Raw genomic sequence first — 24,270 nt, forward strand, 5'->3', positions numbered from 1 at the left:
TCTTGTTAACATGTTGTCTTTGCTAGTATTTAATAATTAACAACTTATATATCGAGGGCATTTAAATACACCGAATTCTTATTTTTTACTAGTATTCCCTTTTCTACGACTTATGTCAAGTGATTGTTATACCAAATGACCTTATTATGCTAAACGGCCATTATGACAAATAGCCACTATGTTCAACTTGGTTGCCCAAGTCTACCTACAATATCACCTGGATTCTGTATTTCGTTGGAATCGGATTATTTCGATCGAATACGGAATTTTACAGGCCCTTATTACGGGTATCACTTTACGGTGAAAATCAAGTGAAGTGAATGTAGCACTTTATCACGAATGTCGCTTCAGAGAAAAAAGTAATTACTTAGAAGAACTTGTTGTTATTATGAATACCTAATCACCAATTTTTTTTTTGAAAAAAATGATTTTTTTCACTACACTGATTACTTTACTGAGCGTGATTCTGGTGATAGGTAGAATCAAGTGAAGTGACATATAAGTAAAGTCAAAGTGGAAGTGAGAACGGTAATAAGGGTCAGTAGTCCGAAGTACCTTCTTTACCCGCAAAGATATCCACAAGATCACCTGACCAATTCACGAAAAACCAAATCGACCGACGCCACCAATAGCATTGCACCGGCCCTACTATTTACGAGGACATCAAATCGAGGAAATATTTGCTTTGATGGTGAATGTCTGCAGTTGATCGTTGAAGAATACAGCAAGGGCGAGGGTGCTGTAGCAGGTGCAGAACGAATAAGGAACTATACGGACAAGCGTGGGCATGATTAGGTCTTCTATAGGGAAAAAGCGTCATCAGGAAGATCGTGCTAGCGAGGCGATGCAAACCGTTCAACCTACTGGCCATACACCACAAATGGATATGTGTAGAGATGTCAATGATAACCTTCTTACAAACGTTTGTGAGGTGATCGACAGGTGGAATACTACGAAGAGCATTTGAATGTTGGAACAGCAGATACGAAGATCGACACAGGAATCAATCTGGAATGCTAAACTATCGGTAAGCGGTAAGCTAAGCTGCTCCAACATGAATGGTAGGAACTTGCTAGAGTGCTGCACTGGATGCTTTCGTAGAGTCGGAAGCTCTACTGCTGGAATGCCTGGAAGGAAATGTATGTCCTGTCCAGGGCCGCCGAGAGAAAATTCAGGTCCGGGGAGGGGGTTGCAATATTACGGGCCACTAAACATGAAAATTAAAAAAACATTGTGAGCATATCGTCGAACCAAGATATTTTTAAATACATTATTTTACCAAAATAATTTGCAAGTCACATTTGTTTCGATTTTCGATATTTTGATTTGTAATGAAGAATGAAAAAAAACAATTTTGAATCTTTGAATTTCCGGGGCCTCCCTTTCCCTCTGCCCTTCCGGCGGCCCTGGTCCTGTCTACAAAATGCACGAAAAGCTCAACTACCGCGCACACACATCACAGAACGCCGCTTATCCAAATTATTTGCAGTTGTCTATTACAATTGTTAAGAAACACGAAAATCCAAACCAAGCGAAATTTTCTAGCGCCCGCGTCACTATGGATTATATATTCATGATCTGACAAGTTCTTAAGAAATGTCGCGAATACAACATACCCACATACTATCTATTTATTTGGCTGATTATGAAAGCATACATCGGACTGAAAACCGGTGATCGGTTGGCTATAAACAAGTCGAAAACTAAAATCATGAGAGAGAGGCTCTATGGAATAAACACTACGCCTTCCACTACACATTTATAGGTGGCGTTGGCATCGCGGTGGCTGACAAATTCATGTATTTGGGCTTATTGCTAACCAGCAGAAAGAAGCAGAATCGGATTCTAGCAGACATTCAAGGACTCGAATAAAAAACACCATCACATGAAATTGATCATTTAAAAATGGATCCTAGACCAGTTCTTTTTAAGATGAAGGCGTTGATGAAAGAATGAACATGAAAACGGCATATGAGCAACGAATTGCAACAGTTTCTTCGAGAACCACCTATAATATGGTTAGCAAAAATTGTACGAAAGCGATGAGCATGGCATGCCATTAGAATACCGGATTCCAGCCTAGTGAGAAAGATTTTGAATCTGATCTGATTGGAACAAGAATGAAAGAAGCGCAGTTAGAAAGGATTATCGACATCTTCAAAAAAAGAAGGCACTCAGAATAATTTCTTCACTGCCGTCCCGGTCCATGACGTTCAATATCATTAGCGGTCCACTCCACAACGGTCTACTCTGCGGCCGTCCTAGCCTGTGTACGAAATTTACTTTCAGCGGTCGTCCCGATTCGTACTTTGAATTGGTCACGGCCTTCCCGGTCCGTGCCGATCAATGTCGCCAAGGTTGGTAATCATAATTTTCGTAACATCGGTGAGTTCAGCTTACCTGTTAATTGGTTTCAGTAGCATCACTGAGCGATTTGAGTAACTGGGCAACTATTTGGATAGAGAAAACATCGCCTCAACATCGTAGTGTCAAGCAGTCACCAGATGAGCGTTGAGCGCACGTCAAATAGTAGAACCAACTGAGAGACGATTTGTGAGCTGTGATTTGATGTGTTTGTATATCAACACATTGCATCAGATCCTTATGACACTATCTCGCTTGTATTCCCACAAGGTATTCCAGTTTTTGTCACCCTTGAATGTCGCTAGTGGTCATTCGAATTTGTCTTCTTAGTTACAGCCATCCAAAACGACCATCTCTTTTTATTGCTATTGATTTTGATTCATTCTTCCGAATGTTTGTCAGTTTCTCGGTGTCGCCACACTACGGAGTCAAATCATAACGAGAAAACATTCTTTCGTTCTATATAAGTACACGAATATTCATCGCGCCGCACGAATAACAATGTACTCACACGTTGAGATGCTAACCGATAGTGGAAAACCATTTTTACCACATGGTCATACTCGCATACGTCAGTCCCAATTCGATTTTCGTCATTTTTCAGTTAGTTTGACGGATGAAGTATATTCTAAATCTACTTTAAAGAATAGCAATATAATTTTGCATTTGTTCAGTAAAAAGTTTTAAAGCATCAACTCTTGTCTCTCCTATTACGTTAATTTAATATATTTATATTGAGAAATTTGAATATCAGTGATGTATTACCAATATTTCGTGAAATAAAATCAAGATTTAGCATTTTGTAGCATAACAATTTCAAAATTACGGAAATAAACTTTGAATTGTTTTTTCCTCAACATGCCGATTTTCCATATAGGACTGATATGCAAGTATGTGTTGTTTACGTAAATGACAGAATGATAACTGGTGCTCTAGTCATCAGTCACTTTCGCCATAATATTAATCCCGAAATATTGAACTCAGTAAAAATGATCGTTTGCTGATCGAACTTTTTAATTGAACAGTGTTGGAGGAATCGTGTGAAATTAAAAGCAAACAAAACCCTTTGTTTAAAAATCTTTTTTATTTACAGTTTCGTATCTCCGGTTTTAGTCAGTACAGTTCTATAATTGTTATTGGCTAGTCCTAACCTACAACCTAGATTTAAAAAAAATGGTTAGCTTGTGGCCTGGTGCTTGACTTTCGTCAATCTTATCAGTAGTGTTTGTTCTGATAGAGAAAGCGTACAACAGAAACTACAGAAAACAATGAAGATAAAGAAAGGCTATGCTGATGTTATGACTACAATGTTTCGAGGAAGTCGACGATGTTTCACAACAAATCGACTGTTATCATTTTCGTTTCATTCGAACAAATTCTAGTCGATGGTTCTGGAATCATTTCCATGGGATATTTTCGACTAAGTTCCAGATTTTCACAGAATGAATTTGGTTTTTGAATACATGGTAGATAAATGATGTCCTTCTTGAAAGCCGATGATTTCGTGTTTAAATAACGACACATTCATGAGGAAATTTGGCACCAGCCGTAACTTGTTCCGGTTTTGGACATACTATGAAAGTAAAAAAAAAATCATACTCATGCTTTCTGCTGCATGCAATTATACTTACATCGTTGGCACCGGTTGCCCCAATAGCCAGTTCCTTCGCATCGACACTTGTACTGTGGCATTGCAGTTACCTGAGTGCAAGATCCACCATTCATGCAAGGTGCCCTACTGCAAATGTCACCGGAACGGCCCTGAAATATTTACAATTTTTATTTGCACTGTTCATAGAAATAAAAGCCAGAAATAGATATACCTTCAGTGCATCTTGACATTCTTTCCGTGTTGCGTATCGAAATTCTGATTTACATCCAAAGGCACATGTACATTGGCCGTTGTCTATCCGACAGCCGTGCTGGGTTTGGTCAAGCTCGCAGGCCTGGGCGAAGAATGCTAATTCAGTGAAGAAATTTTAGAAATTGAATGATAAACAATAAGTTTAACAGATGGTTACTTGTTACGCGCTCTGATTGGTTGTTCTATGCTCAGCGAAACGGTGAAAGCACACGAATATATAAGCGAAATTATTGCTAAAGCTTCAGTCTCACATGAAACATGTCAAAGGAAGGTTGCTGCTAGACAGTAAGGGCATATTCAGGAGTGTTCTAGTTCTAGATGCATAATTTATGTCAGTTTTAAAATTTAAATCTAGAAATTATAACAAAATAAACTGGCAGCCCCAGCAGCGTTTTATCTGTGTTTCAAATATAGAAAAAATAGAACGGCAATGTATACCAGTTTTAAATTTGACACTAGAACTGGTCGAATAAATAAAACTAAAACGGATTGCTTGGGATACGTTTGTTTCAGTTTCATTCACATTATAGACCACCCATATGAATCTTGCAGCTGCTGAATTTGCTCTAAGCATCACACAAAGTGATATTAAACAATTTGAAATTCTAACAGGTTTGCTTTGATCAATTGTAATTAATTCGCTGGAACACTGCCCATACTCGCATATCAGGCCCATATCGATTTTCGCCAATATTGAGTTAGCTTCAGGAATACAATCTATCCTTAATATACTCTCAGAAATTGCAATAAAAGTTTATGGTTTGTGAAAAAAATATCAACTTATGTCTGTCCCATATGCAAAGTACCCGCATATCAGTCCCATTCAGTGCAAATATCAATAATTTCAATTGTTTCAATATTGGTATAGCAAAGGTGTATTACCGATATTTCATGTAATCATACAACGATTTAGCATTAGGTAGCACAATAAATCAAAAAATTCGAAAATAAAATTTTAATCGTCTTTTTCTCGACATGCCGATTTTCCATATGGGACTGATATGCAAGTATGGGCAGAACAGACCTGGGGTAAATCTCGAGTGCTCAAGATCCCATAGGGCTGATTCTTGTAGTTTTTACCGCTGCTAGAAAGTGGGACTTGGAAAAGATTAAATACAAACACACGCTACATCTACACATTTCTGTCAATATGAATTGAGAAACCGATTGAAAAATGTAAAACTTTTTCCTATTAAATGGAATTGCAACCAAATAAACCTTAAAACGCCTGTGTATCTACAATGTGCACGGTCAGTAAATTTCCTATCTTCTGTGTGGCCTAATACTCGTGTTCTTCGCAGTGATTTGGTATTTATTTTGTCCTCTTTGTTTATAGTTCCCAAATAGGTCCTATGTCTCCATTTTGTGAGGTTATGTCATGTTCATGTCAAACCTAATTGCCAGTAATTTTTTGTTTATAGTTCAGTTGGGATTTAATCGTGGCGCCACTAATGAACTTAAGTTCATCAGTTCGGTAGGACTGTTCAAATAGACTTTTCTCATGTTTGCCTTATGTTATGTAAACAGTCCTACTGAATTACCAAGAAAAGATAAAAATTCTTTTTGGGCTCTACTCAAAAATCAAAATCATTGAGATTAGCTGTGTCTATGAAACGAAACTTTCCTTCCACTAGACTTCGAACTAAATACGGTTGAAGATTCTTTCTTTCTTTCGAAATACTTAATTTTTTACTGAAGTCACTTGTTACTTACTTATCGAGAGTTTCGCCGGGAGTGAGTTATGAATACGAAGAGTAACATTATTTTATTTCTACCAAAACACCGGTATGACAAGATACACATGTATTGATAATAAACATATGGTGAAATTACAATTTTTTGGTTGGTATGACATCTGCCAAACAACATCAAATCATTGAACAAACAACATCATATTTTTTCGTACTTAAAACGACGAATTTTGTACCAGGAAGTGATAATTTGCGAAAAGCATTGATTTTTGGTTTTTATTTGAAGAAAAGTGCTGCAGAGTCACATAAAAGGCTTGTTGAGGCATATTGAGATAATTCTCTATCAGAAGCAACATGCAAAAGATGGTTTGAACGGTTTAGATATAATGATTTGAATATGAGAACTGAAGAATGTAGTTTGAAGCCGCCAAATTATGAATATTGAAAGAAGTTGATACTTCTAGTCAAAAGCGTATGGCAGCTATATTAAGACCATATGGCTCCCTCAATTCTCTTAGCGTCTGTGTGGTTAGGAACCTTGTTGAGTCAATTTTGTTTTTCTCCTCTCCCCCTTTTTCAAAACGCTACCAGGAAATTAGAGCGAATAAAATGGTGGAGGCATTAAAAATGACTGTGTTTCGCAGAAAAATATAAGACTTTACTTTTAGCGAACGAATCGTATCTAAACTAAATTATCTAGACTTTGTCACTGTAGATATATGATATAAACCTCGAGATATTCGAGGAACAAGTAGAGGTATACAATTCCAAGCGTTGCAATTTAACTAAAACTAATGTCGTTTTCGTTTTTAAATTGCACTACACTGGTGTAGCGAAAGCTGCACTGAAACCGTTCGTTTTTACCAATTGCACTACACCAGTGCTACACTTTTTCTGCACCGATACCACTGGTGTAGCACTCATCAAAAGTTTGGTGTAGCTCTGTGCAATGGAATCGTGTATTGTAGTCAATGGTTACTGTTTATGTTTTCGTCATTTTTGTTCGTTTATTCATGCCTCAGTGTAGCACTGCACCGGTGTAGTGCAAATTAAAAACGAAAACGCCATAAACTAATGTCGTTTTCGTTTTTAAATTGCACTACACTGGTGTAGCGAAAGCTGCACTGAAACCGTTCGTTTTTGCCAATTGTACTACACTAGTGCTACACTTTTTCTGCACCGATACCACTGGTGTAGCACTCATCAAAAGTTTGGTGTAGCTCTGTGCAATGGAATCGTTTATTGTAGTCAATGGTTACTGTTTATGTTTTCGTCATTTTTGTTCGTTTATTCATGCCATGGTGTAGCACTGCAGCTGTGTAGTGCAAATTAAAAACGAAAACGCCATAAAAAAGTAACAAAACATTCTCAACTAAATTTGAAAGATACTGTCAGATGGATTTTTCGATATTCATCACCGTTTCCAGGAAAATTCAATTTGAAACGGGAATATAGTAAAACAATTTTAAGACGTAATTGTCCTCAGCCCTACAATGTTGCACAACAAAGCATTTCTGACTATTTAGAGTTTTTTGTTTGTGCAATAAACATAGAGAAAGTCGAAATTTCAAAATGCAATAGGCACAAAAAAGTCGAAATTTCTGACCGTTTAAAAGCTATTAGAACAGTATTTAGTATTAGAACCAGGCTTCCCAAATGTACCGCCGCGCGACATTATTATTGAGGCTGTCTTGCTACTCTTTCCATGACAGCCTTGTGATAGGTTTCATCACGACAGCCCTTAGACAAATAGTTCTGTACAGCCAACGTTGCCGTCATTCCCTTCGTTCGACAGTTCATTCCATCTCAAGACATTTTGTCATGGTTCAGGACAGCCGAAGAAGCATGAAGTTCTCGCTGATGCGACAGTAAACTTCGGGTATCAGTCACTGCGTTGTTTCTGTCGAGAGCAAAATATTACTCTCCCTTGACCAGGTCTGCGACAGTAGCCGGCGCGGTTCAAATTTGTTGCTCTTGGTTTGCTGTGAAGATTCGAGGGAAGCATGTGGGTTTTAGTTTTGCCTTTGGTGATTGCTTTGCGCAGCGGTTGATCATTGCGCATAGCAATCACCGTTGTTAAGGCATTGATAACAATATTATTGATAATTAATGATATACGAAACTACTAATACGAAATGGATTGAAGAACGGACTTTGGTTTAAATGAATAGTCAATTTTTTTATTTTGGTCGATCTTCTATGAATCGATCGATCAATGAAATTCTATAGAAAGAAAAGTTTGTTTTCAAGAAATTATATTCATAATTAAAGAGCTGAGACAGTTCGGCGTACTCGTTTCAGGCAGTTTACGTTCGGTTTGTGGGCTGTAACATTCATAGTGTAGGCGCGTACTGATGTGCTTGGAGCATTATTTCCATTAAACCTTGAGTGCAAAATTTGGAGTCGGAATTAGCAATGCAAAAATCATTTAGAAACTTATTTGCAGGTACCGTACAACAAAGCTTTGAATGCAAAAACTGAATGAAAAATTGCGGTTCTTCCAAAAAAACATGTTTCCAAGCGTGGAATGCAACATGGTTGCCCGTAACAGATTCGAATGTTTATTTCGTTTTATTTAGAAAAAAGTTTTAGTTCACCAAGTTATTTAATAATGTCTTTCTTGAGTAATATGGTCTCAAGCCTTCCAGACATATCCAGTTATCTTCTATATATGAATAGTATAGTGTTTCTATTAACCTGGAATATATTCCAAAATACATATGTGCTGATAATCTGGAATTCATCTTCTTCCTGTTATGCATTGAATTATCTTATCTTTAGAAACGGCATATTAACTATTATATTATTTTGGTCATAGCTACCAGAAGTTCGCGACTTTTACACACATTAAAACTGTCACTTTACATTGTAAAATTTAAAACTCGGTTAAAGCGCATCTTTCATCAAGTAGAAGCTTGTGTTCAGTATATTTTGAATTCTTTAGCTTAATGTCGTTGTTTACCACAAAACTTGATATAAAAGTAACTGAGGCCCAAATTTATAGCTGCAGTTAAAAGGACAATTTCATGTAAACTTTGAGAAGTATCTTAATCATTTCCTCTATGTGCTTTTACGCTCAATCCAATTTTGGAAATGTAGATGTTGCAATCACGAGCGCACGCAGAAGAAGATGCGGTGCCTTGAAATTTCAAACAGCACATCCAGTTTCTATGCGCTTGGTACAATTCTCGTACACATTTTTGGTTCTTTGTTTCAGTCGGATCTCACGCCCTCACATTTCGATGCATTATAGATTCATCGTATTGAATTTCATTGCCGGTTCTGGTCAGGAAATATGGGGATAAGTACGATTACCTATAAAGTACACTTATATTTCCAAAAATGGTAGGTAACAAAAACTACCTAAACATGAATTCAAGCTCAATTTGGTTTTGAAGAATCTTATATCTGCCATTGGAATTATAAAAATTTCATAGTGTGTATACATAGATTTTGATTTTGTCATAAAAAAAGGTTTTGAAATTACTTGCAAATTCGACTAGTGAAAGTTGACATTCGACTAGGATAAGTTAAGCAATTCCTCCGTGTGTATGTATGTGTATTGTATGTGTCAAACAACGTCACTCAATTTCTCAGGCATGACTGCACCTATTTTCCCAAATCAGGCTGAAATGAAAAGGCTGCATAGGTTACTATTGAATTTAATTCGGATCCGACTTCCGCAGTTACAAGTCTAAGAATGTCGAAAATTTTCTACTCTAATTGGTTAAGTACCTTGTGTCCGCATTAAAAAAAATCAAACGTTTGGAACTTTAAATATTGTAAATGAATAGTGAAACATTCTGAGAGCCGAGTTCATTGCATATATTTAACAGTTTTCTTTCTGAAAAGAAATTATGTTAAAAAAAATGAAAAATGATATATTGAAAAATGTAGGTGTGATTCCCCGGTGAACGACCACAATTAAGTTTGAAAGCGGGAATAAATAAATATAATAATAATAATAATAATAATAATAATAATAATAATAATAATAATAATAATAATAATAATAATAATAATAATAATAATAATAATAATAATAATAATAATAATAATAATAATACTCAGCACGTTGAATAGTAGCCATGTGATCATTGAGTTTGCTATGTCCAGTCAGAGCTCTGACCAGAATACTGCAATGATGCTTGGAAAAATACAGTAGACACTTTGACATTTTCAGATTTAAATCTGATAGACATGCTTTTGTCTGAGCGCAAGTTTGCAAGCTGCGCCAGTAGCTGGCATGTTTGGATGCAGCCCAAGAACGAATCTTATGCTTTATCCAACTAGTTGAAAGTGGTAAAGCTGGTTCAGGACCAACGAAATCATTCGTTTCATCAGCTCTAGCCAACTCATCAAATAATAATAATAATAATAATAATAATAATATTGTGGCTGTCATTTACGACCCTAAAAAATTCATTGGTTTAGTTATCCTAGGAGAAACAGAAAAATCAAAACGTCGTTATTCAGGATAAGGGTGCATAAGATATTTTCGGAGTATTATCAATGAATGCTAGTGTATCTGTTTCTTTAGGAATAAGAAGGAAGCACTAAGGATGAATACTTCAGTAATTCAGATATATGAGCCGTTACACAAAACTCTGTGTTTATCTTTTAATATTCGTTAGTTATTAAAATTCATTGCCTTCGCCGACAGTATATATAAATCTAAAACAATTTCTTTATTTCACAATGGTAATGTAATGAAACCCTAAAATTTCCTGCAAAGGTAATCCCAACAACGCAATCATATGTACTAGTACCATTTCATTGAGGCAGCCGAAATAGTGCGAGCGCACTATGAACCACAGCTCGTCTCCAGAAACAGCCGGTTTATTGCTTCAAGAGACATTGATGAGACAGCCGGCTTGCGACAGCCCTTCGTAACAGTAATTCCCTAAAAATCAAAGGATGTCTTCGATTTTCTAAGGCTGTCCCCGTAACATTTTATGCGAATGAGCGAACAGAAAGAAACAGGATACAAACAGCCCGTTCGGTTTGACTACTCTCCGGATAGAATACTCTCATCAAACTGGTGAGTAGAAACTGTCTCAGTGACAGCATTCATTTAGGCATGCGAGCGCTGTTGCCATTACAGTTCGGCATATGCTTGCACACATATTGTAGACTGGGCTTTCGACTTTGCGGTCCGACAGTTCATGCTATCTCGTGGCGGATGTCATTGAAAAGCAGTACTGCTGGGAAGCCTGATTAGAACAGTCCAACAGTGTGGAAAATGGGTGTCACATTAATTGAATGAAAGACAAATGGAAAAACGAAAAAACTCTTGGAAATGGATTTATTTTAAAAATCCTAAACGTAAAAAAAGCATGGGCTAATCCGAAACAACCGTCGACATCGACTGCAAAATCAGATCGATTCGGTAAGAAGGGGTGATGTGTGGTGGAATCAGATGTGGAATATCATAAACTTCTAAAACTTGATGAAACTGTTAATACTAATTACTGCAGACAATAAATGATCAATTTATTGATCGAAAAATGACCAGAATGGGACATAAGACACGGCAAAGAAATTTTGTTACACGGTGATGCGCCTGCACGCAAAACAAAATCGGCGCAGGATACAAACAAAGCACTTGACTGGGAGGTGCTACCCCACCCGCCGTTCTCACAAGACGTTTCTTCATCGATGGACCACGCATTGGCTGAGCAGCACTTCGATTCCTGCAAAGAAGTCGAAAATTGGGTGTCTTATTGCTTTGCTTCAAAAGACGAACATTTCTATTGTGTCTAACCTATGAGGATGGTTCCAAGGATGGTTCAGTCGGTTATCAGCTGACAAGACCTATAGATTTAGATTTGAATAGTTTTATAGACTTTTCTGATCTTTTGCATCACCACCGGAACCGAAATTTGAATTTTCAATATGAGGAGTTGGAGCCCCGTTAGTTTTACTGGAGAATTTTGAAGATTTGGGTACACACTAAGTTTTAATTCCTTTGTTCGGTAATATTTTTGACGAGATCTTTCGGTAATCTATAGAAATAACCGATATTTCGGTACATGGGTTTTATTTTACAACAATTATGCAAATTTTCACCGAACGATCAGTTTAACGTAAATTTTCATTAAAGAATTCTGTATTAGATATACAATTGATACGGTAAACCAGAATAGTCGCCGTTGTCATGAAACTAACTGTCAAACAGTTATTAAAATTTTCAGTGAGTGTCTTTTCATTAACCAAACGAAAAAAATGTTGAAGGGTTCATCGAATGGATTGAGGTACAGGTGATAAAAGTTTTTAAGACATTAGAGCCACTAACAGCTTTTTGTTTACTAATAGGCAGAAAATAATTTTGTATCACTTGTCCACTTGCTGCTAACACAAATCGTTCAAGGGTAATTTTTGTTGAGCTCGACGGATTGTGCAGTGTTTTGGAAGGCGCAAATAATTCCGGTCAGTCTGACACTTTTTGAATTTCTCGTGGAACCATTTTCTCCATTCGTTTTTGTGAATATGTGTTGTTTTTTGAAATCCGAAAATCCAGAATTTTAACCAAAGGAAAACAAACAAACAAAAATTACCGAACAATTTGGTTTACAGTTTACGGTAGTTGTTTGACAGTTCAGAAATTACCGAACGATCGGTAATCAATTCAATTACCGAACTGATTACCGAACGTTCAGCTGTTAAAAATTCGGCGAAATTTTCTAAGTGTGTAGGTATGTAGGTATGTAGGTATGAGGTAGAGGATTCGTTCTGCAGGAGTTCGGTTATTGGAAGATAATTTTACCATACGGACGGTATGGTTTTTACCGTACTCGGCGACTATTTAGATTTACCGTATGAATTGTATATCTATTTACAGAATTCTGTAATGAAAACTTGCGTTAAACTGATCGTTCGGTAAAAATTTGCATAATTGTTGTAAAATAAATTTCATGTACCGAAGTATCGGTTATTTGTATTGATTACCGAACGTTTTTGTCAACAAAATGACCTAACAACGGAATCAAATCTTAGTGTGTAGTTTCATCTTATACCATGGTCGAATCGTTAGCTTATGTGAATAATGATTGTAGTGAAAAGTAACTGTCAAACAGTTATTAAAATTTTCAGTAAGTGTATTTTTCGTCGAATGGAGAGAGGTACAGGTGCACAAGTTTTAAAAACATTAGAACTACTCAAAGCATTTTGTTTATTTATGCAGAAAACAATTTCATATCACTATGTCCACTTGCTGTCAATACATTTCGTTGGAGGTAATTTCTGGTGGACTTGACGGGTTGTGCAGTGCTCAAAAATGTGCTCATAATTCTAGTCGATCGGGAAATGAAGTATCATTTTTTCTAGACATTTTTTTTTATTTTTTCGTGGAATATAGTGCACCGTAGCAACAAATGGTTCGAATTTTCTTCACTCGTTTCTAAGAAAAAAAATTTCAAATCCGAAAAACCAAACCTTAAGTTAAAAATGTGTTTTGTTTTATGAAATCCGAAAATCCATTCATATTCAGAATTTTAACCAAAAGTAAACAAACACAAATAAATTATCGAACCATTCGTAAGATCCAGTTGGTTTACAGTTTGACAGTTGAGTTGTTTGACAATTCAACAATAACCGAATGATCGGTAATCAATTCCATCAATCGGTAATTCCGCGAAATTTTCTAAATGTGTAAGAATGAAAAGCTGGGTTGCAACATAGGTTTCCTAATTCGAATCACACGTCTCCACAAGAAACATAAACTAAAAGTGACTTCTACTTAGCATAGAATCACAATCATAAGAAGTTCATTTATTACATTTTCTACTAAAATAAGAAAAAGTTAATTTTCATAATATTTTGTAGTTGTACTACACGATGTACATACTTTTATCTGTCTGTTATAAACTTACAGAATTTAAATGCTAACCGAAAACTTCAATTGTCCAGAATCTGTAATCAAGCTGACAAAAAATGAATTCGAAAAAAGTAACATATAAAATGTTAAATCAGACATACATCGATAAAATCCAACGCAAATGATTAATGCGACTCTCCGGATGTCAATGAATAGAATTTAATAGCAAAGTATGAGACTATAACACGTTTCATTTTAATCTAAATTTGTAAAAGTCGTTTTTACCGTCTCTGAGAAATTAAAGCAAGTTACACTGTTTTCGACCACTAATAACTTACAAAACCTGCAAACTAGATGAATTTTCTATCCAATTCAACTGTATAAGCTTCTTTCCCAAGTATGCTGATTAGAAAAGCACCGTAGACATTATTGTTTTGCTCTAATGGAGTCATGAGACCTTTCAAAATCTTTGAAAATCAGTTCCGTCGATTTTGTGGAAAATGAGTGATTGCACAACCTAGGAGAATAGAAGCTTTCGTTTTCCATCCTTCTTAGCGTCAATACGATCATAACATTGATCAACCATGCGATGTCTGTCCGAACAGAGCTATCACCCGACAGGACCCGACAACGGCGAAGTAGGCGGTCGCCTAGAGCGCCAAGATCAAGGGGGACTGATATTCCGATATTTGGAAAACGTTTTTGCCTTTCTCTTATAGAAAGGCAATATAATCACTGTGAGAACCGACTTTTGAACCGACATATACCATTCGACGAACTGAGTAACTGTCTGTAAATGGATGTGTGTGAGACAAATATTGTCACTCACTTTACTTAGAGATGGTTGAGCCGATTTTCACAAACTTAGATTCAAATGAAAGGTCTTATGATCCCATACAAAGTTCCTGAAAATCATTTGTATCGGGCTTACGGTTCCGGCATAACAGGGCGATATGCACAAAAAAAATATGAAAATAATGTAGCCCATTTTTTCGGAGATGGCTGAACCGATTTTCACCATCATAGATTCAACTGATAGAAGTCTGTAACCACATAAACCATTGATAGTCCCATAAATGATTTACTGAATTTTATATAAGTCCGACTACTGGTATATTTGATTTTCCATAAGGCAAATCGTAAAAGAATAGCAGAAAAAAAATCTAACACGTAGATGTTCAGGATTAAAAAAAACAAGGGATCATTTTTGGGATTTATGACCCTTTGCAGAACGATCAATTGGGTATATATAGTATATGATTCACAACAAAATTTTCCTACAGCAAAAATGAGCCTTGAGCCGGCAATGTTCAACAAAGTACTCCAACGGTCACCTTAAAACACTGAACTGATGTTTTAGACATTATGCTGCTCTTCGAACATTTTCATTCTATCTGAAATTTTTTGGGAGAAATATTCTTCTAGCAGTTCCTAGCAAATTTGTTACACCCTGATTCGATTGATCTCATTTAACACTTATGTTCTGTTATTGGATCATTCAAGCCATTTTATAGTTACTTCGTTGACTTAAAACGTGGCATAGATTATAGGCTACGGTCATTTGATGTTAACTATAGAATACTTATTGAAGAATCGGACAACTAACCGAGTCAATTTCTTGAACCTACGAATGAAGCACAACTCCGTAAACGTTTATCGGAAGTGATACAGATTCTTGAGCACAATACATTAATTTCATTATTTACCAGCGATAGTGACGAAGACGATAGCACCAAAAATAATCCGTTTCTGCTGCATCGTCTCGGCGTGAACTGCGTCAGTATGTATCACCGCGTTTTCTTGTATTCCGTTCAAACATTCACGAGTACTTCTTTAGTTTTTTTTTAATGTTTCGTGGCACAGTTTCCCGTAAGTAGATTAGCGACGATCACCCAAAAGAGCCGGTCAATGGAAATATACCAGGAAACAGTCGCGATGATACACAAAAAACCACTTGCAGTGCGCTATCAATGGAACTTTGGATTGCAATCAAAGTGTTTCCTGTTACTGTTGTGTTCCTGTTAGGACAATGTGTACTCTCGCGCGCGCGGTTGACGTTCGACTGACTGCCCTGATTCAAAACTTTTAATGTTTCATATGCTTGGTGGGAGAGCAGTTTGACGATAACATTTTCTTTCATTATTTCTGGTCGTGATAGAATTGAGTTCACCATACTCGCACATCTGGAACCAATAAGTTGAGGAATTTGTTTCAGATCTTGGAAGAAAATGTGCGTATTGTTCAATTGGAAATGTTTTAATTAGCATTTATTAAAATACCACATTTAATTCGAAGCATATGGCATATGAACGATGTCTTTTCTCATCTTCATTAGAACCAGTTATAATCGTCTTACCGGGAATACTTTCTTCGCTGGGCGATAAGCTTCCTGCAGATAACGAACATAAATTTTAGTAGTCCATTGCCCTTGCTGCATTTCTTCCGTTCTGTTTTACACGCGTTATCAGCTTACTCGTGAAAGTTGCGCTATTTATGCACAGGATTCTTATGTCTATCCTGTTTGCAATATGTTAACAATCTTGAGTAAAATAATGTTAAAATTTGTGTATCATCAAAAGTGGGGTTAATTCTTACGCATTTAAAAATAAATGACTAGGAGCTATTGAGTAAGCTTTTTTTTTCTAGTGATCGCACTAAGTGGTATCGACACGTTTTCTATCCTAGAAAAAGTAAAATTAGACATATTTAAATACCAAACACAAATTTTTCGATCCCGAATATGATAAAACAAAGGGATAGGGGCTGGCGTCAATTGGGAGATTGATAGTTTCTCCGGCCAGGACCAGCCTAGAGGCCGTGTAGAATACGTAGCCAAGAGTAGATCCACTAGGTTCCTGTTTCCATGTCGTAAAAGGCCACATTGCAGGAGTATCTATTTTCCTACTTTCAGTTACCACACTTTTTTACTTTACTATCACTTCGTTCAATAATGTGCTTTTATTTCATTCGCGTTCCTCATCGCTGATTGGTGATTCGTTAGCGAAGCGTTCATTGAAAGTGTTTCACTGAGTTGTTTGTAGTTTTTTCTATTTCTCACGCTTCTGTTACTAACTTAAATTTTGAATTTAGTTTTCTACTACTAAGCCGTTCTAATCCGTCTAGATGGTGGTATGTTGAATTTGTCCGCGGCCCTTGTTTTTCCGACTATGGCGATTCGTCAACAATAAAATTGTTTCACTCGAACAATATGCGTAGTTTTGTTGATCTACACTCAAATAAAAATTCACGTTCGATTCACTTGAAAAATCACGTAGAATGGTTTCAAATGTCAAATTGAATATTTTACGTGACGAAAATGAATGTTATACGAACATCCCCTAAAATGAATATAGTCATCACATAAGGTTTACGTGAATTGACCAAACGTCAAACAATCTACGTGAATTTCCAGTGTGAAAAACTCGATTTTGAAAATGGCGAGCAGTGGCCCTCGAAGTGTAAGTAGTGTAAATATTTGCGAAAAAAGTTATTTAATTACAATGTTCCGGACTATTCCAGTATGAAAGTTTCCATGTTTTCAACTGGACCGAGTGCCTGAGTGAGTCCGGAAGTTTACCCGCTCCTGCCGAATGCTTCAAACAGGCCGTCGGTATGAAGCTAGAGACACTGGAACCATGTAATGCGACACGTGCATCGGTAGTGTTGTGGGAGTTCTTGGATCTCAACTTCGGCTTCGGTTGGATGGCAGTGACAACATAAACGATTTCTGGAGGCTTGTCGATTTGAGATACCACGACGTTATTAGTTGCTTTTTAAGCCATTGGAATTATATGACAATTTTCTGAAATAAATGTTTTATATTTCATGGCATTTTTCATTTCACAGATTTATATCAAAATCTGGAATCTCCTTTTCGACTTTAACCAATATATAAAATAGTAAATTTCTGGTATCTAAATTTGATATGAACTGATAGATAAATGTGATATGAACAGTACATTACATTTGACCTATGAAACACGTAACTTTTACTGGATTATGCATTAAACAGTTTTTAAATGCCAGTCCATTAAAACCTACGTGAAAAGTAGGGTGGAAAATATTCACATAACTTTTCACGTAACTTTAACATGATTATTATTTTGAGTGTAGCACACATATCTTCTTACAAAATATGCTGTTTTAATGCTTCGTTTAGTGTTTGTATGACCAATCTGTCTGGGAGAAATACAAATTATATAGTCTGAGTAGGTCTCGGATTCTTCGAATGGCCAAGTCTGATTTCTTCTTGATTCTGTCGTTTTGGTTGTCATAGACATTTTTAGTTGTAATAGTTGAACTGTCAAGGTATCTACTGTGATAGCAAGATATGAGATCGGAGAATAGGACAAGACAAATACAAAATCTAACTATCTTATTTCATCATTATCATAGCACTTCAATTAAAATAACTGCATATTCCTCTCTCGGCTGCCTACAGATTGAGAAACAAAAACTATAAGTTTAAAAACTAACAATTTGTTAGAAATTTACCAATGCAGTTCGACTATTTCAAATCAGACGCCTATTACAAATCAGCTAACATTTCCATTTTTGTAGATTGTTCTTATAAAATAATTGTCCTTGATATTGCGTTTCGAGTTACGATTCGGTGAACCGATTATTACGAACAACTATTGCTCTAGTTTAGTGATCCTTGGTTTGTCTCGCAGTGAAACTTTATGTTGCGCCATCATGACATATGCGCTCATCTCATAGCAGTTCCAAAGCAAATTTTGAGCTTGTTTGCTCGTGATCTCTTCAGTATTTGACTACCACAGTAAATGACCAGACACTTCAACTATTTCAACTTAAAAATATCTAAGACAAGCAAGACGTCTGAACCAAAAACAGCTCAGACTTGGCCGTTCAAAGGAACCGAGACCCAATTAGACTAAATTCTTGAGCTCGGTTTAGTCAAATACCGAGACAGATCGGCAACCCACAATTTTGCTAATTGCTCATGTTTTTCGTGATTGGTTTAGTAGATGTTTTTCGAGATTGGTTTAGTAGATTTACTTTTCGGCAAAGTGCCGTGATTAACAATTATTCTGAAATCAGCAAATGTGTTCAAAGTGGTTTACCTACCTCAGCTGTTAAATTCTCGGTAGATTATTTCATCAGTAAAAATAACGTTTCATCATAGCGGTACCTGGAAGTACTGCCACAGACTAACAGACATGACAGTATGAGTAAATTCTTATAAAAATAATTTTTCGTAATGCATTAGTTCCACCTATATTGTACTGCGCGAACTATTTACTATCGGTACACCCCTTGTGTAACGTAAGAGTTTTTTTTTACTAGTTGGTTTCCCCTCGTTTGTCAACACCGATCAGCTGCTTGCAGGGATGCCTGATTTCATCGAAATATTTGATAATGAATCGTCACAATAAATTATTGGATTACGTTGATAATAAATTTAACTTTTTTAGCGATGTTGGAAGGTAAACATTTATTTTTCTCAACGTTGTTCATCTAGATTTTTTTTGATTGTGTTGGTAATTTTCTCCCGAAATTAAGTGGCGGCAGACCAGAAGCAAGTAAATATTGTAACAAAACGGGTTCGATTTTGTATTGCGTTGGAGGATTAGAAGTAGGCACAATTCTGTATATAGTTTTGGCAATATGTATTAAATCTGTATCCTGCATGATATTTGCATGGAGGTATACAAATCCATACATTACAGGTAAATCTGTATGAATGGCAACTCGGTTGGTAAATGAAAAAAAATAAACACAGTCTAGATGACAGACAGGATGTTTTGGATAGGGTAACGTGGCGCCATCATGACATATGCGAGTACTGTCCCAACTAAAGGAATATTCGAAATGACCGTTTATATGGTTAAAGAATCTAATTTGAGTGTCCTGTCTGTTAGTCTGTGGTACTGCTATCCAGAAATTTTAATTTAAACTGATATATCAGTAGAATAAGAATATTCGATAGTTCAGCTGTTCTAAATTCGTCAAAAGACGAAAAATTACCGAACGAAGTTTAGTGTGTGGCTTTTGCCGAAATTCGGCCAGACAACTGTCATTTACGTTTTACATTTTCGCTTGACACTACGCAATTATCTTCTGACGAAATAATTAAAAAAATTCCGGTTGTTATTAGAAAAAATGGAAAACGTAGGGTTCTACGATCTTTTCAGAAAGTATAATAACTATAAATTATTGTTGGTTCTTTTTTTATAGAACGTACCTTCCAGATTCTAATTTCACTGTCGGGAAGTCATTGTAGGATATGTCGATGGACTTCAACGACATGTCACCCAACGCATTCGACAATCTGCGATTAGTCCGAATTGCATATTTTGCAATTGTGCGTACTCAAAATATAAGTAATGTAATGCATATTTTTTGTATGTTTTGTTTAATACTTTACCTGCAACTGCTAGAGGCTTCGTAATTCATTAATTCCACTTCGTTGCTTTTGCCGAGCATTTAGTAAAGGTTATACCGAACAGACAGTAAACTTTTTGTTGATATTTTCGGTAATAACTGGCGTTTGTTAAAGAGGCGGGTATGGATTATGAATTGAGCTCACCACAATATATAGTATTGAAAAACGGGAATAACATGAAAGAAGAAATGTTTCTAGACTAGATCATACTTAAAAGCTCGAAAGAATAAATAAAAATATACATTGTCTTGAAAAATAAGATTCCACACGGCCGCTATGCTGGTCCTGTTCGGAGAAAGAAAATAGGCCGAAGTCTTATTGGTCCCAGTTGACGCGCCTGGATGTAATGATACATTTCTCATATAACTAATGTTTTCATCAATATTACTCATGGATTCTTTAAAACACCTTTCTTTAAATCTTGAATTAGAAAAATTTCAAATTTTGAAACAAGCTTAAAAAATTCTCTAGTTCTTTGCATTGTTGCTTCAAATGACAGTTTGAAACTTGTTCTGGAGCCGCAAGTTGGATCCGAACAAAAGTCAATAACAGTTTATGAGACCGTAAAACCTTTCAATTGAGTCTAAGTTAGTAAACATGCACTCTGTCGTCTCCAAAAAATCGCTGAAATCAATTCGTTTGGTAAGTAGCTAACATTACCTATAAATTAAGTTTATAATTCAAATTAAGAAAAGAATCCGTTTTTCTCGTTATCGCTCTAAATAACGGTTTGCAATTTCTTACACACTGGCTGCTGTATTTCCGGAACTGGCTCCAGACAAAATTCTAAGTTTATGAGACCTTTCAATTGAGTCTAAGTTAGTAAACATGCACTCTGTCGTCTCCAAAAAATAGCTGAAATCAATTCGTTTGGTAAGTAGCTAACATTACCTATAAATTAAGTTAATAATTCAAATTTAGAAAAGAATCCGTTTTCTCGTTATCGCTCTAAATAACGGTTTGCTATTTCTTACACACTGGCTCCTGTTTTTTCGGAACTGGCTCCAGACAAAATTTTACACCAATTTATGGTGAAACAATACTTTTCATTTGAGTCTAAGTTTGAGAAAATCGTTCGTCTCTGCGGAATTGAAGTGATTTCCGATTTTGAGTATTTCCAAGGGTCTCTTAGGAAATCCGAACTTACCCCGTTACTCTGGAGCCGGAAGTCGGATGCGGATGAACTTCAATAGCAGACTATAGCCCAAATTTGAATGAATATTCAAATATTATATTCAACTAGAAGTACGATGTGGCTGAAAACGTGATCTGTTCTATAATGAATATGGACAGATGTGCACTGATGGGTAGATGATGAAAAGTTAACGTAAGTAAAAATAGTCCAGTAAGGGGCCGTTCATAAATCTTTTGTATCAAAATTTGAAACATATTAATCCTCTCTCCCCCTTGTAGACTTTTGACGTTCACCGGAGGAAATCGATCGAGTGTTATTTTGTATGGAAAACTCGAACTTGTTCGAAATACAGAATGCATCGAATCCAAATCCATAATTGGGGGGAGTATCATTCTAAAGATTTAAAATCTATTACCTCCCGGAAAGTGTTTTCTCAGTCTCTCGGTAATATCTTGCAGATTCCCTTCTAGTTCATATTGTTAGATTATTTTTTTACTCATCGTGAAAGCAAATGATAACACTACAAAGAAAAAACAATTTTTAAGGCTTAGGATAAAACAAAAGCTAGATGTATACGTTGAAAAAATCGCTTATATTATTTTAAAATTAGCAATTAGCATAAAATTAGTGACACACTGACACTTAACCGCACTCGTTATAATAATTTGCATATGCCATCAATTCATTTTGAAAAATTGCTTGTGCCCTCTTCCGTTCGGAATCTGTCCCCGGGCTCGGAGACGCCGTACTGCTTCACGCAAATATTTAGGCTGAATGGCACCCGTTTCACTGGTGCTCTCCATAACATCAAGTGCTTCTTCCACTACCTCACCCACGAAAACCTTCGCTATGCCGGACATGGCAATCACTACGTTTTGAGATACTGAGCAACCAGTGATGGTTTGCATTAGTCTTTTCACAGCTGCTTTTGGAAAGGCGGCCCGTCGATACATCTCGTACCGGTCCAGTTGTTCTTCGGTGAAATTAGACACTAGAACTCTGGAATTGTATATTAAATAAAATAGAAAGTGCTCAGAAATACCGCATACTTACTGCATTTTCTCTAGTTCTTCCTCCTCCATTATTTTTTTGCTTTTAATCTCTTTTCGTTTAGCTCTTTCTAAGCCTTTTTGTTGATTATCTCTATTGATCATTTCGGCCGTAATGCTTTCTCGTCCGATCTCAGGGAAGATTATGTCCTCGAACTCAGTTTTAAGCGAGTAGGACAATCGTGGATCTTCCTGAAGTTGAGTCGGTTCTATTTTAATCGTAGATGAAGGTGGTCCATCGAAAAGATCGTCCTCGGATGACAGCAACGAATGTAGATCTTTCTTGTCAGTAGGCATATTGTCGTCAGAACTACTTGGCTCCAAAATACTTTCCATTTTCAATTAAATAGATGAACGTTAACGTAATAGAAATATTAAAATAAAACTAGCTCTCTTAACAGCTGTAAAATAATGTTCAAGTTGAAATTATGTTTACATCGATCAGGGATGCCATGTAAAATGTTTTAACGTCCTTAGACATGTTTTTTTAAATGTAATCGATCACAATCCATCTTGCCGACAGATAGAATTTATTAAGCCAGCGAACAATAATGAAACTAAATAGTTTCGAAGGTTTCTTAAGCAAACACAAAGCCAACGTAAATAATTATAACAAATATTTGTAAAAGCTTAAAATATCTATATCTTGAACAAACTCGGAAATCTGTGATTTTCAGGTACATCTGAAAACCTGGCATTGCTGCTAATCAACTTGAACGAACATCCCAGTGGCAAAATTGCTTAAGAAAATTTCGACCCTGCACCAACAAAGGGCTAAGTTAGAAAATAAACGCAAACTGCACTGAAAAAGTAATAATATGAAAATCATTACTCTGATATAAATTTGTGCATCGATTCATATGTAAACAGCACTTCGATTTAATATGCTTTTTCATTTCAATACATAATCAAAGCGATTTTTTTTAAAGATTCCATGTGCAAATTCACTAAGATGCAAGATTAGATTACTTTTCACTTAGCTTTGGCGTGTTTTTCCTTTGGATGTGATGTGTTTTTCTATCGAATCGAACTATATATGTTAAACACTTCATTTTCTCGTGAAAATGAGTACAGCACAAATGTATGTACAAAACACTTGAAGCGGTCAACTGTGTTTCAATTGAAATCTATGTGGAAAACAATGTGACATTCGCATGAAATTCACATAGAATCTAGAGGTCACGATATATCTTATCGATTTGATGTACATTTCAGATAAATATAGCATAATTTCCACTAAATATAAACAGTTTTTACACTCATTTTATAAGTTAAGTTTATGTTTTCATGAAATTCATGTGTTCTAAAAGTAGTGATAGTTCAAATGGCTTGCACATGATGCTAGCATGCAAACGTTTGACGATGTCGAGCATAGATTGTTTATGGTATTATGCTGGAATCTATACTCTATTCTGCTGCAGTTTCTCTTCAAAGTGGATTTTGTCTTATTGGCTGTTAGAAAAAGGCAACAGAAGATCGAGATTTGAATACAAACCCATTCACGTTATGCAACGACAAAATAATTCAAAGTATCCTGTTTGGTTGTTATTTTCCAGATACGTGGAAAACTCTATCCTTATACCAAAAATGGGAAAAAAGCAGACATATGCAACTATCGGGGGATTGTCATTCTTTCTTGCATTCCGAAGCTCTTTGAAGTGATAGTTAATGGCAAACTGTTAAGTCAAATAAAAAGTAAAATTACTGACATGCAACATAGATTTTTCAAAGGACCCTCCACTACTACTAATTTACTTGAATTCGTCCACTATACCTTACCGCTATGGACAAGGGAAATCACATTGAAGCTCTTTATACAGATTTCATCAAAGCATTCGATCGTGTTGACATACCCATGCTTATGTTAAAATTACAAAAATTGGAAAACTAGCCAGGTCTTCTTAAATGGTTGGAATCATATCTAACAAATCGTCAACAAATTGTA

General features: G+C 36.0%; 2 protein-coding genes across 2 annotated transcripts; both read right to left on the reverse strand.

Annotated features, from left to right (window-relative positions):
* Positions 1-3,429: 3,429 nt before the first annotated feature.
* On the reverse strand, positions 3,430-15,786 carry LOC131436635 (neurogenic locus notch homolog protein 2-like). The gene is made up of 4 exons (XM_058605467.1): positions 15,442-15,786; positions 4,188-4,324; positions 3,996-4,125; positions 3,430-3,937 (listed from the first exon to the last, which is right to left on the reverse strand). The coding sequence occupies exons 1-4, from the start codon at positions 15,491-15,493 to the stop codon at positions 3,873-3,875; spliced, it is 384 nt and encodes a 127-aa protein (XP_058461450.1). The 5' UTR covers positions 15,494-15,786; the 3' UTR covers positions 3,430-3,872.
* Positions 15,787-21,867: 6,081 nt separating this feature from the next.
* Positions 21,868-22,779, reverse strand: LOC131436148 (transcription initiation factor TFIID subunit 11). The gene is made up of 2 exons (XM_058604674.1): positions 22,330-22,779; positions 21,868-22,275 (listed from the first exon to the last, which is right to left on the reverse strand). The coding sequence occupies exons 1-2, from the start codon at positions 22,659-22,661 to the stop codon at positions 21,954-21,956; spliced, it is 654 nt and encodes a 217-aa protein (XP_058460657.1). The 5' UTR covers positions 22,662-22,779; the 3' UTR covers positions 21,868-21,953.
* Between the last annotated feature and the right edge of the window lie 1,491 nt (positions 22,780-24,270).

Source organism: Malaya genurostris, chromosome 3 (genome assembly GCF_030247185.1).
Source record: "Malaya genurostris strain Urasoe2022 chromosome 3, Malgen_1.1, whole genome shotgun sequence".
Classification (NCBI taxonomy): Eukaryota; Metazoa; Arthropoda; class Insecta; order Diptera; family Culicidae; genus Malaya; species Malaya genurostris.

Excerpts from the sequence above, each read along its gene's own strand:
- LOC131436635 (XM_058605467.1), bottom strand. The coding sequence starts at position 15,493 with ATGCAGCAGAAACGGATTATTTTTGGTGCTATCGTCTTCGTCACTATC. Across the intron at positions 4,325-15,441 it reads CGTCTTCGTCACTATCGCTG|CATTCTTCGCCCAGGCCTGC; the intron begins GTAAATAATGAA and ends TCACTGAATTAG. Across the intron at positions 4,126-4,187 it reads AATGTCAAGATGCACTGAAG|GGCCGTTCCGGTGACATTTG; the intron begins GTATATCTATTT and ends TAAATATTTCAG.
- LOC131436148 (XM_058604674.1), bottom strand. The coding sequence starts at position 22,661 with ATGGAAAGTATTTTGGAGCCAAGTAGTTCTGACGACAATATGCCTACT. Across the intron at positions 22,276-22,329 it reads GAAGAACTAGAGAAAATGCA|AGTTCTAGTGTCTAATTTCA; the intron begins GTAAGTATGCGG and ends ATACAATTCCAG.